At 51.1% G+C, this 13,495-nt stretch overlaps 1 protein-coding gene across 1 annotated transcript; it reads left to right on the top strand.

Moving 5' to 3' along the window:
- The first annotated feature begins 2,243 nt into the window (after positions 1 to 2,243).
- Positions 2,244 to 10,989, top strand: LOC115898143 (collagen alpha-2(XI) chain-like). The gene is made up of 13 exons (XM_030931870.1): positions 2,244 to 2,750; positions 3,265 to 3,318; positions 3,912 to 3,989; positions 4,471 to 4,568; positions 4,707 to 4,867; positions 5,067 to 5,119; positions 5,318 to 5,422; positions 6,098 to 6,151; positions 6,237 to 6,370; positions 7,068 to 7,116; positions 7,298 to 7,351; positions 8,124 to 8,318; positions 9,009 to 10,989. The coding sequence occupies exons 6-12, from the start codon at positions 5,099 to 5,101 to the stop codon at positions 8,313 to 8,315; spliced, it is 609 nt and encodes a 202-aa protein (XP_030787730.1). The 5' UTR covers positions 2,244 to 2,750; positions 3,265 to 3,318; positions 3,912 to 3,989; positions 4,471 to 4,568; positions 4,707 to 4,867; positions 5,067 to 5,098; the 3' UTR covers positions 8,316 to 8,318; positions 9,009 to 10,989.
- Positions 10,990 to 13,495: the final 2,506 nt, after the last annotated feature.

Raw genomic sequence — 13,495 nt, 5'->3', positions numbered from 1 at the left:
ATCTATTTGCAGTCAGGTCCGGTGGCTCACACCTATAATCCCAGCAATTTGGGAGGCTGACGCAGGCAGATCATTTGAGGTCAGAAGTTCAAGGCCAGCCTGGCCAACATGGTGAAATCCCTTCTCTACTAAAAAATACAAAAATTAGCTGGGCGTGGTGGCATGTGCCTGTAATCCCAGGTACTTTGGAGGCTGAGGCAGGAGCATCGCTTGAACCCAGGAGGTGAAGGTTGCAGTGGGCCAAGATCAAGCCACTGTACTTCAGCCTGGGTGACAGAGCAAGACTCCGTCTCAAAAAAAAAAAAAAAAAAAGAAACCTATTTGCTCCTCTCTTAGGACAAATTTCTTCCCCGTCCCTTTCCTCTACTAAGTTAGGTATACTGTATAAGCCTCAAACTTTAAACAATTAGAGAGCTGAATTCTTACATTAATTTGTCTTTTGTCATTTTAATCTACAGGCCCCCACAGAATGAACCTAAAAGAATAGAGAAAAAGATTTTCTTTCCTGATCAATCAGGTGTAAGACTTGATGAATGAAAAACCAGAAAGATTGAGTGAGGCATGGGGAGGTTTTGAGATAATGATTTAGTTAATGATGCTTCTAAGATATGAATAATCGAAACAGTGGTGGTAGCTTTAACACTCCATAGATGGGCATTGCAAGTCTAGCCAAGCCAATTAAAAAACAAGAGTCTTAAATTTTTTCTTCCACTAAATTTAAACAAATCACAGGTCTACTTATGCTTTTAATGTTTTTTTTTTATTAAAACAACATAATTTACTAAATACTAGTGGCAAGGGAGGGAATTTTCAGTACTAGGTCACATACTATAAGAACCCTTTGAATATAATAGAATCATTCAACAACTCAGGAAAATAGATAACTATTATGACTTTTTCACACATTTGTCACTACTATTCAGAGCAAGAAGTAACCTTCCCAAACCTGTCAACTAGCAGGAAATGAAGCTCCAAAGCCCATCCATCCTTCTTACACAAATAGAAAAGTTCCCTTGAGAGCAGTAAGCTGGGAAAGCTTTCCACTCTCATTCAGTTCTCTGTAAATTCACTGTAATACTGACGGTTTTTCAATCAGAAAAAAACAAGCATCTAGATTTGTTAATGCTTCACTTGGCTTCATCGTCTGGGTGGTTTTACATCTCTTCCATTCAATTCACTGGAAAGGACAATCAAAATCTGCCATGCCCTTCACCCCCAGAGAAAGTCTCCACCCAGACCCTGGAGACTGAAAGTTGTTGAGATTTTCTTGTCTCATCATTCACGTGGCTGTGACAATATTCTACACTCCTGTGCTGCCCTGTAGCCCTACCCAGACTCCAGCGTTTTTACTTCCATTTCTCCCACCCCAGAGCCCCGACAGTGAGTACTCTAAGACCCCTTTATAAATGCCTCTTTCTTCCAGGGTCCATCTGAACCTCAGGGTCCTCTAGGATACCCAGGACCTCGAGGGTCAAGGTAATTGACCTCCTGGCTGGGGATAAAGAACTGTGTTCAGGGCAGCAAGATGGGGTCTCAAGATTTTGGTCTTTTTAACCCACTTCCATCCCCTGACCACTCTATCTCTGTTCACTTCTAAGTCCAGGGTAGAGATGGAATTTGGAGTCTGAAGGGCCATGAGGTTGCAAAGGTGAGCACCATGTCCCCAGCTTCCCAGCACCTCACTCCCACCTGCCCCACGCTACCCTCCAGCTCTTGAGCCCACCCTTCCAGCCATGTTCTCAGAATCCTACATTAGAACCCCCAGCCCTCTCTCATCTGTGGGGGTCCTCTCACCTCCATCGGGGAGAACGACTGTCTGGGATTCATAGGTGACATAGGTGTGAAGGATATCAGGATGAGTGGAGACTTCACACTGGCCCCAACTTCATGTCCTAATGATTCACTCTGGAGCCCCCAAGCACCAGTTCATTCCCTGGAGGCCCTGGGCTCACCAGTGCTGTGCATCCTTGGGGGCCTAACCCCTGCAGGACTGTAATCCCACAGTCTGCATCACGCTGGCCATGGATGACGACACTATTCATACACTTCGGCGTTCCCTGTCCCACAATAGCTCCTGGGATCTACCAGCCCCACTCAGCCTCGCTGGCGACTGCTTCTCCTCTGGGTTCAGACCTCATCCCCAGACCCTAACGCTCACCTCTCCCACCCTCTCCCTCCCTGACTGTGCTTCCTCCACAGGGAGCATCAGGTTTTGATGGCCTCCATGATCCCCCAGAGAAAGGGTGTGGCTTGAGTGTCTTCCTCTGTGCTCCCCAGGGAGCAGCAGCATCAGAGTGCTCCCAGGGTGCCAAAGGGACACACTGGACCAACTGGAGACCCTGGGCCCCCTGGACTCACAGGCAGGGAGATGACAAGAGAGGGATCTGTGCCTGGACACTCTAGGGATGAAGGCACACGGGGTCAGGGTGGGCATGGGGGTGCCTGCAGCCAGTCAGTTAAAGATGGCTACGTATTCATTATGCTCCTTTCTCTGTATACGGCACCTCCTGGCTGCCGATGGATTGAGGCGGGTATAGAAGTCAAGGAAAAGCCACTGTCGTGAAGACTTGGATGGAGACAGGCACAGAGTGTCTACAGGTCCAAGCAGAGTGAACATGCGTCCAAACTGAGCAGCGGCAGCCCCTAGAAGGGAGACACCAACAGCAGCGAGACCTGTGGTCTCCAGAGCTGACTTCTCCTGCACTTGACACATGCAGGCACTGTGCGGGACCTCCTCTCCATCCTGTGAGGTGGGTGTAGCTGGTCTTATTTTGCAGGTGAGGCTTTGCAGATGCACAAGCAGGCCAAGTCATCAGAGGGTCATCAAATGACAGGGCAGGGGCTGAGCCACATTGGTTGGGCTGCAGAATTACTGCTCCCAACCTCCTGCCCCACAGCTGCCTGGGCAGGATGAGCCCTGGAGCAGCAGGAGAAAGGGGTATGCAGGGGAGTTGGGTGCTGCACCGCGTGGGCAAAGGGCCGGAGACCTGTGGGGAAACTGGTCCTGGTGAAGCAAGAGTGGGTGCTGGGGCAGATGGAGCTGAGGTTAGCAGGTGGGCAGCAACTGGATCACAGTGACCCTGAAGGACTTGACAGAGTTGCAGGCATAGGGACGTCGGATCCCAGCACTAGAGTTGGAGAAAATTCACTCTTAGGAAGAGGGAGCCTGGGTGTGCTGGCTCCTTCCTCACCCCAAGGAGGAAGCTGAGTTCCCCTGCCCAGCACCTGCCCCATTCTCCTGACTCTGTCCACCTCTTTCTCTAGGGTCTCCCTGAATCTCAGGGTCTCAATGGATTTTCTGACCCCAAAGGGCCCCTGGTGAGTTGTCACCTGAGCTCTGACCCACCCCTGAGTCCTTCCCTGCCCTCCTTCCAGCCCAGAGTTCACCTGACATCTGGACTCCTTCCAGGGCACCCTGGGAATGACAAGCTGCGGGAAACCCGGGCCAGAGAGGAGAGGTGGTGAGGGATACCCCTGGCCACCAATTCTCAGGGGGGCCATCAAATTCCAAAGCTGTCTGGAAGGACCACGGAATCATTCTCTGGGCAGAACAGAGCCTGTCCTAATGCTGCCCACACCCATGGGCCAGGGCTCAGTGTGACCCTGTTCCTCCTCTGGAGCCCAGGCATCTACCCCACAGCACCCACTGCATGCTCCCCTTTTCCTCTCAGGGTTTCCAAGGGGAGAGCAGCCCCGATGGCCCCCCATAAGTGGTGGGACCTCAGCTAGGTCTCTCCCCAGGAGGGAACGGCTCCCAGACCCTGGAGTTAAGTCTGTCTGGCTCTCTTCTCTCAGTCACACAGCCCTGCCCCTGGCTCGCATGTCTGGAACAGGTAGCTAGGCCCAGAAATCTCTCTGTTTAATTTGGCAGCACGGATAGCTGTGGCTCCTCACCTCTCCTTTTCCTTTAGGGTGACCATGGGATTCAAGGGAAGGATGTTCCTGGTCTGAGGGGCTTCCCAGGAGAGAAAGGCCTCCTAGGCCCTGCTGTGAGTGTGACTCCTAGAGCCCTGCTTGGACCAAGCACCAAGCGACCTGACCCCTTCCCAGACCTTGACCCTGCTCCTTGCCACTCCCACTCCCCACTCCCATCTCTCCTATCTCCTCTCACCAGCCCTCACCCTTCTCTTTTCTGTAAAGCTCCACCTTCCCCAAATCTCTGCTTCAGGGCGTGGACCCAGCTTGAAGGGGAATGAGGTCTAGCTGGCCCCCTTACCCTGCAGGGAGCCTGGGGTTCCTGGGGAGTGGGAGGAGGGAACCAGGAAAAGGGGTGTTGAGGCAGGGTGGAGGTGGCATCCGGATCTAGGCAGGTGCTGTGGGACTGGGCAGAGGGAATCAAGAGTCAGCCAGAATGCAGCTGATTTGAGGCTTTTCTCCTGGGAATTGTGCTCTGAGGGTCCCGGTATGAGTGGGCTTGGGTCTCCCTTCCTAGGGGTCTGACTCATCTCAGCTCTCAGGGTTTCCCCCTAGGGACTGAGGTGCAGCAGGATCAAGGGACCCATTGTCCCCCACCAGGGTGCTCCGGCCCTCAGGAACCCCTTGGATCAACAGAAGAGACAGGTGTCCCAGTGAGAGCGGGGATCCTGGGGAGGGGTTCTTGGGGAGGGGTCTGTGGGCTGAGGGGTGATGGGCTATGAAGGGTTTCCTGCGGGTATTTGAGGGTGAGGGTCACCTCCAGGCCATGACTCCTCCTTCCTGCCCCACAGGGTGAAAAGGGCTCCATTTGTCTGCCTGGCCGTGATAGGGTGCAGAGTCATTTGTGACTTCCCAGTCCTGCTGGGCCTCCAGGTGTGGCTGGAGAAGACGGAGACCAAGAGAAGAACCCCAGAGAACCCAGCCAATCTTCTCTCCACATGAGAGGGCCGAGGTGGGCTTGACCCCTGAGCTCTATCATTTCCTCCCTCTAATATCTCCTTTGCCTTCTCCTCCAGGGTAAGGTGCGGGAACCCCAGAAAGAAGGGCACCAAAGGGAACAAGTGTCCATAACTTTGACGCCCTGGCCTTTAACCTCATTCCCTCCTGGTCCCTCCCTGCCTTGGTGTTTCTGACTTTCCTCTCTCCCCCAGGGCTCTCCTGGACCCCCTGGACTCACTGGTCTATGGAACAGCCTGGAGCAGTGGTGAGTGAACCCTTGGGCCCCACCCGAGGCCCTGGCAGCCTCTGCTCTGCCTTCAGTTCCCCTCTGCCCCTGAGGCTGGGTTTGGGAGTGGGGGCTCTGGACCTGGTACCCAGCTCTGTAGGGGTTTGTGAATAGAGAACGCCTGACCCATGACCCATGTCTATCTATGTCCTTGTCCCTGTTTCCCTCCTTCCCCAGGGAGCAGATTGGGAGCCCGGATCTCAGGGACACCAGGGACACTTTGGAGCGAGAGTGTGGGGAGCCAAAGTCAATAAAGGAACAAGAGGATTCACGGACCTACAGGTGAGTTGCGACTGGCAACAGGCTGAGAGGCAGGGTCAGGATGAGGTGCTGTGTGTCCCAGACCCTGCTAGCAACATGCTTTGAGGACTGGGTCAGTGGGAGCAGAAGCCTGGGGGCCGTGTGGGGTCTGAGTGGAGGGGCTGTGGGATCCATCAGTCTAGGGCTGTGTTTTGGGTGGGCGGTCACGTGGGTCCATGCTTTCTGCACCTGCATATGTGTGCCATGCCCCTCTGGGGAGAAAGGAGAAACAGGAGATGTGGGTTCTATGGTGAATGTGACCCCTACTGACCCCAGACCCCAAATGCCCACCCCCGCCTGGCCAGTCCCCACCCTACTGCTGCCTCCCTGGCCTGACTGCTCTTCCTCCATCTATACTCCTTCATCGTGCCATTTCATGTCCCTTCCCCAGCTCTGGTGTATCTGTTCCCCTGCAAGGACTACCTGGACCCAGTGGCACTGATATGAGTCATCCCAGCCCCTGCCCCTTCAGATCAACGTGTCTGATCCTCTGCCCCCCTTTCCCCAGATCATAAACTCTTCACCCCTGAGAAGCCCCTTCCCCTGGGAGGCCTCTACTGTCCCACTGCCATGACCTTGGGGCGCTCATCGGGGCCTCTGCCCCTGCAATAACCCCACCTCCCAAAGCAATGACACCTATTTCTCTTCCTCTTTCAGGATCCACAGGGTCCCCTGACAGGTGTTGGGGACCTGGGTCCTCCTGGAGAGAAGGTAATTGGGAAAGGGGTAAAGGGGATGAAAGGACCAGTCTTGTGCATGAGGAATGAGAGTTGGATTTCTGCCAATTTTTGTTGAGGAGACAAAAGAGAATAAAACGTGGAGAATACCAGGATTTTGTGAGGGGGAAATGAAGTTTTTGACCTCAATCTCTTTGCTACTGGAGCCAGGAGAGACAGGATCTCCAGGAATCCAGGGTGAGCCAGGTGTCAGGTGAGTGACAGCTCCAGGGCCCTGCTTCAGCTTCAGAATTCCCTTCACCCCCCTCAGCTGCACCCCCTCTTTTCCTGTGACTTCCTTAAGTTGGAGCTCCTCTGTGGCCAGGAGTCTCCACTCCCGATCATCTTCTGAACGAGCCTGTCCACCCTGTCCTTGAAGGGAAAGGGACCAGGGACTCCCCTTATAGGCTAGACTTTGTGTGTCCCATTGTCCTCGAGGGCAATAGGGAGTGGCTAAAGGTGTCTTGGAAGCAGGGGCTGCATCTCTGTTCTTCAAGACCCTCTGTGCTCTCCACTTGTTCTGCAGGGTACACACGGGGAGTGTGAGAAAGGAGAGTCAGAGCGGCCAAGTTTCTGGGAATATGGGTGTCTGTGAGTGAGGATCTTGGAGTGTGGGGAGACTGGGAGTGGGGGGATGCCTGGGAGGGAGGCTCTGGGAATGGGGTGTCCTGGGAGGATGCATGGGATCTGGAGTCCAGAGAGAAAGTGAGAGAGAACCTGTGGCTAATACTGTAAGGCATTAGACAGCATGCAGTGCTCAAGGTGGGGATGGGGATGCAGAGACCCTCTTCCTAAGGAGGTGCCGACATATGAACCTGTAGAGAGGAAGAGGGTCTCATGTGCCTGTGGGAGTCTGTGTTGGGTGGGCTCACAGGGCTGTGACCCTGACTCTTGTTCTCCCTCTGGATTAGGGTCTTGGTTTTCCTGGAGACCCTGGCCTCCCGGAAGAAGGTAGTTCATGTGAGTCTTACCCATGGAGGGGAAGGGATGAAGAGGTTGGGGCTTCCATGGGGGCCCTCTGTGCAACTGATGGGCTTGGATGTCGGGAAGCTGGAGATATGGCAGGGCAAGCAGGGGGATGCAAGGTTTAGCTGTTTTAGGGGTGATGCCAGCCAAGTCTGGCCTTGCTTCATCCCTGCAGGATCAGGACAGTGTTAAGGGTGACTACGGCAAGGATGGTGAGCCAAGACAGCCTGTGAGTGACCAATGACCCTGCCACCCCCATTGAGCTCCAGCCTTCAGTCTATTACCCCTTTCTTCTGTGCCCCAGTCCTGAGGGGTCCCTTGGCTGGAGGCCAACACTCACCCACCCCAATTCCTCTCGTTCTGTGGATCCTCTGGTCCCACTGGGGAGAATGGACTACCTGGACCACATGGAAAGTAGAAGACCCTGGGACCTTGGGAAGCAGTCCCTGGGAAATGTGGGTAGAGGCTGGGTGGTGACAGGTGGCACTGACAGGGAGATGCCTGGTGTCTGTGCTGTCCCTGGATGTGGTGTGTTGCATGAGCACCTGGGTTTGTGAGTGTGTTGTGTCTTGGGTATGTTGCTCCCGGGTTTTGGTGTGCATGTTCTCACCAGGGCTGGTTACATGTACTGGCCAATCAGAATGGACACTGGAGGAGGAGTTGGCTGGCTTTTCTGCTGGGCCAGGGGTTAACCTGGGCCACCAGGTGGGGTGTGGGCAAGGGGTTCTTCCCCAGGCATCCATGCTTCTCAGTATTTTCACAGCAGACACAGCTCCATCTGTTCTGAACTCACACTCTGCTTCTGTGCCTGTGTGTGCAGTGTGTGCACGCAGTGTGTGTACATATGTGTGCATGCAGTGTGCACGTGCAGGGTGTGCGTGTGTGTGTGTGCAGTATGTGTGCAGTGTGTGTGCATGTGTGTGTGTGTAGCACATGAAGGGGAAGAGTGGAGCCTCGCTGTCCAGGACCTCATATCTTCTCCCTTCCTGCCCCATCTGCAGGGTCAGCTAGGGATAGTCATGACTCTAACCAAGAGTCATTTAGGACACAGGAAGATACCGAATGAGGAAACTCTCCCCAGTCCTGAACTCATCCACAAATTAGAATACATAGGTCCAGCCCAGGTGCAGTGGCTGAAGCCTGCAATCCTCCCGCTTCCTGCTTCGGAAGACCAAGGCAAGAGGATCTCTTAAAGTGTGAGTTGGAGGCCAGCTTGGGTGACACAACCAGGAAAAGCAAGTGACCACCAGGTGGCACCGGAGACCCGGAGAGCTGGGCCCAAGTTCCCTGGGAGGGATCTGCACCCAGCCTGGGATGGCGCACGGGTACCTCACGGGACACCCGGCCTCATCCTGGTAGCCCCGTGCTTGCATTTCCTGGCCCTGGGGTGTCCTCCCTGACCGCACATGTGTGTAGAAACCATTCCTCATCTCCCAAGAGGGATTTGGAACAATTCTCACCTGACCTAATGAGGGACAGCACCCAGGCTCAGGGTCCCCTTTTTGTCCTCAGAGCATGACTAGGCCCGTGGCTGTTGCTCATTGTCCAAGAGCATGGGAGGTTGCCTGTGGCAAGGCCCTAGAGGACCCTCCTGTGCTACCTGGGACCAGGAGGCCCAGCTGCCTTCTCCTAGCACCTCTCACGTCTAGGGGACTGTGCAGGAAATGGGTGCAGAGGCCATTGCGGTGGCTGCTCCTGGGGTCCCAGCAGCTCTGGCCAAGGCGGGAGGAGCCGGGGAGCCCAGGAGGCTGAGGCCCCTGTCCTACCACTCTGGTCGTGCTGCAGTCTCTGTCACCACCACAAACTGCAGTGAGGTGAGCCACTGGGCTCCAGGCTCTAGCCTCCAGTGTGTGACAGGTGCCTCCCCTTTCTGACTCCTCCTGTAGCGGGACACAGAGAAGCTCTGCTCATGGCCGCCTCCTACCACTCTGACCACTCTGCAGTCTTGGTGGCCACCACTAACCACAGGGAGCCTGGCCAGGGGCTGCAAGTTGCAGCCTCCACCCACTCCTCTAAGTCAGGCATGGAGCAACAGTGAAGCCGTGGCAGAAGAGGCTGGAATGGCAGAACACACCCTCAACGTGCATTATATATAGAGGTTACAGAAATGAGGTCCTGGACTTTGTGTTCTGATTGGATGGGGGAAAACCTGTAGGCCTACTCTGATTGGACTTTATCTTCATATCCTGATTGGTTATCCTAAGAGTTGCTCTCATCTAATCTTCTTTATAAGTGGTCATCTTTGTAAGTTCATGCCCATTGGGAGTTAGTGAAGTTGTGAATGATTACATTTAAACTTATCCTGTAATTTTAGTCTGACTTATTAATTCCACCTATCTGCTTAAGCAAATTATTCTCTATAATGATGACCCAAGCAAATTCCTGTCCCAAGATGGTATCAAGATGATACCCCAAGTTCCTCTCCAGAATGGTATCTGGATATATGTGGAGGGAAATATTTTTTCTAGGCCTGTATTAAATATGGCACTAAGGCTTAGTGGCTTAAAACAATACACTCTTATTATCTCACAGCTTCTGTGAATAAGTAGTTCAGGAGAATGTAGTTGGGTGATTCTTCCAAGAGTCTCAAAAGGTGGCAGTCAATCTGTTGGTGAGAATTGTAGTTACTTGAAGACTTGGCTAGAGTTAAAGAATTTATATCAAAGATGGCTTATTCATGGCCATTGGATGGAAGCCTCAGTTTCAGAATGGCTCTTGGAAATAGGTCTTTTTACTTGCCACATAGACCTCTCCATAGGCTGACTGAATGTCCTCCAATGTGTCATCTGGCTTTCTCCAGTGCAAAAGATCCAAGAAGAGAGTATGAAGGAACACGTAATGCTCTTTATAATTTTGTCACAGACCGTCACTTTTGCCATACTGTATTGTTTGGAAGTTAGTCACTAAGTCTAGCCCACACTCAAAAGAATGAGAATTAACCTCCACCTTTGGAAGAGAGTCTAGTCAAAGCACTTGTGGACATGTTTTGAAACCACAAAGGGGTATGTCTGCCGGTCTCCAAGATGGCCCCCAGTGATTCTCATCAACTATTATTAATACTTTCGTATAGTCCCTTCCCACAAGAAAAAAGGGTTGATCTGTTTAATTAGTATGATTTTGTTGAAATGACAGAGTCTGACTTCCAAGTTTAGGTCATAAGAAGAATTTTGACTTCTGCCTTGTTCTCTGTTGGATCAATATCCCTAGGGGAAGCTAGATGCAATGTCATGAAACCATTCAAACAGTCCCATGGAACAATCCATCTAGCAAGGAACTGATGTCTCCTAGCAATAGCTGGCATTAACTTACAGGCCGTATGAGTGGGTCATCTTAGAGTTGGATTCTTCAGTCCAAATCAAGTCTTCAGATAACTGTAGCCCTGGCTGACATCTTGATTACATCCTCAAGAGAGACCCTGAGCCACAATCACTCAGTTAAGCCACCGAGTTCTTTTTGCCAAGAACTTTTTTTTACCAAGTTCTTTTTGCCACCAACTTTATTGAGGTATAATTGACAGTTACAATTGTATATATTTAAGGAACACAACTTGATGATTTGATATACGCATACATTGTGAAATAATCGTGACAATTAGGTTAACATATTCATTACTTCACATAATTACCATTTTCGTGCGTGTGTGTGTGTGTGTGTGTGTAGTGAAAACACTTAAGATCTATCCTCCTAGCAAATTTCAAGTGTACAATATACTGTTGTTAACTACAGTCATATTATTGTATACTATGTCTCCAGAAGTTATCCACCTTGTGTAACTGAGATGCTGTACCCTTGACCAATGTCTCCCCATTTTCTTCTCCCTCCAGCCCCTGGTAACTACCCTTCTACTTTCCAGTTCTATAAATTTAGATTCCATATATAAGTCAAATTTTTGACCCTTGGAAGCTGGATGAGATAATAAATATTTATTGTTATTTTCAGCCTCTATGATTTTAAGTAATTTGTTATGCAGTAATAGAAGTGGCTACATAAAGCTATGGCACTGGTTAACTTATTTATTCAGTAAATATTTGCTGAGAGCAGACTAAGTGCCAGGATCAATTTTAAAATTGGGGATAAAGGGTTAAGTCAAAATGGCAGACTAGAAGCAGATCATGTACACTACTCTCATGGAGAGGAAACAAAATGACTAGTGAACACTGATCTTGCAATTTGATCCTCCAAGAAGCCACATCAGCATCCATCAAGGCGGCAAAGATACACAGACAGGAGAGAGGAGTGAAGCTGGGCGGCCCATCTGGGATCAGCATGGAGCTAGGAGAAGCTCCCAAACATAGGAAAGGGGTAAGTGATTGAGAGCCCCTGGGGGATTCAGTCTTTACAGGGACTTGTGCAAGCCTCGGAACAGGATAATCCCTTTGACCCACCCCCTGCACCTCTAAGCCAATGCAGAGAGACACCCAGAGTTTTGTGGAGGCAACTCTCAGGTCCCCAGGGATTGCTGGAAGCCTCGGACCCTGGAACAGTCCAGCACCAGTGCCATAGCCCCAACAGAGGCTGCAGTCATAGTACCTGGAAGCAGTAAGATTGCTCTACCCCAAATCACTTAGACAAAGCTCAGCACCAGCCTCTGACCCAATGGTCCTGCTTCTGTTTTCACTTTACCAACAGGTGCAGCCTCCTGTTCCTCCAGGAAACACCCAAACAACAGGACAGGCAACATCACCCAATCCCCGCCACTTGTAGCCAGGCAGGCCATACTTGCTAGAGCTTCCAGCCCAGTGGTACCACTTCTGTCTGAACTCTGCTGACAAGCACAGCCTCTTGTTCCCCTAGGAAACACCCTAATGGCAGGGCGAGTGACTCCACCAACTCCCACTGCTCACAGCCAGCAGCCCATACCTGCTAGAGCTTCCAGCCCAGCAGTCCTGCTTTTATATGAACTCTGCAGGTGGGGACAACTCCATGTTCCCCTGGGAAGCACCCGGACAGAATAGGTGACTCTATTCATCCCTGCAACTCCTAGCCAAGCAGTTCTTGCTGGCTTGGGTGGTGCCCAAGCCATGGGGGAGTCCTCATTCTTGCATCACTAAAAGAGGTGAGATGCCCAAGTTCACAGGCCGGTGGAGGAGTGGGTTGTGCCTCCCTCTGTACAGCCATTCCAGAAAGGATATGACCTGTTTGCCAACTGTGGCCCCTGCATGAGGAAGCCCCATGGACGAGAACACCTAATAAATACAGGCATGGAGCCAGTGATCAGAGGGGGCTCTTTCAAGGCTCAGGAGTGGACAAGGTGAGGGGGGGTCATCTCTCCCCCACCCACTACAGAGCACTCCTGCTAACTTGAGGAAAACACAAAAGAGCTGTGCAGCTGAGAAACAGCCTATCTGCCTATCCACTGGCTAACACTTTTAAGTGCCACCTACTGGATCACAGCCGAAAATACAACACAAAAGTATTTTGCCAGTATACAGCACCTGTGAAAACTAAGGCAAAGATTAAGCAACAAATGCTCATTCTGTACATACTCCTGACCCTCTGAAAACACCCTAAAATGAAGCCAACTGACTATACTCAACTTACATCAAGTTAAAGGAACACTAACTCTTACACATGAAAAAGAGTCGATGCAAAAACTCTGGCAACTCAAAAAGCCAGTGTGCCCCCTTACCTACAAACAAACACACTAGTCCCCCAGAAATGGTTCTTAGCCAGATTGAGATGACTGAAACGATGGAAATAAAATTCAAGATCTGGATGGCAAGGAAGCTCAATGAGATCAAAGAGAAAGTTGAATCCAAGGAATCCAGTAAAACAATCCAGGAGCTGAAAGATTAAATAGCCATTTTAAGAAAGAACCAGCCGGGTGCGATAGCTCATACCTGTAATCCCAGCATCCCAGCACTTTGGAAGGCCGAGGCAGGTGGATTACTTGAAGTCAGGAGTTTGAGATCTGCCTGGCCAACATGATGAAACCCTATCTCCACTAAAATACAAAAACTAGCCAGGCATGGGGGCACACATCTGTAATCCCAGCTAATCGGGAGACTGAGGCAGGAGAATCACTTGAACCCAGGATGTGGAGGTTGCAGTGAGCTGATATCGTACCACTGCACTCCAGCCTAGGCAACAAAGCAAGACTCTGTCTCAAATAAACAAAAAAAGAAGAAAGAAAACCAAACTGAACTTTTGAAACGGAAAGATTCACTTCAAGAATTCTACAATACATTAGAAGTATCAGTAGCAGAATAGATCAAGCTGAAGAAAGAATTTCAGAGCTTGAGGCCTAGCTCTTCAAATCACTTAGTCAGACAAAAAACATTTTTTTTTTTTTTGAGATAGAGTCTCGCTCTGTTGCCCAGGCTGGAGTGCAGTGGCATGATCTTGGCTCACTGCAAGCACCACCTCCCGGGTT

This window comes from Rhinopithecus roxellana, chromosome 6 (genome assembly GCF_007565055.1).
Source record: "Rhinopithecus roxellana isolate Shanxi Qingling chromosome 6, ASM756505v1, whole genome shotgun sequence".
NCBI lineage: Eukaryota > Metazoa > Chordata > Mammalia > Primates > Cercopithecidae > Rhinopithecus > Rhinopithecus roxellana.
Note: the sequence above shows the minus strand (reverse complement) of the source record. Positions and strands in the feature narration are given on the sequence as shown.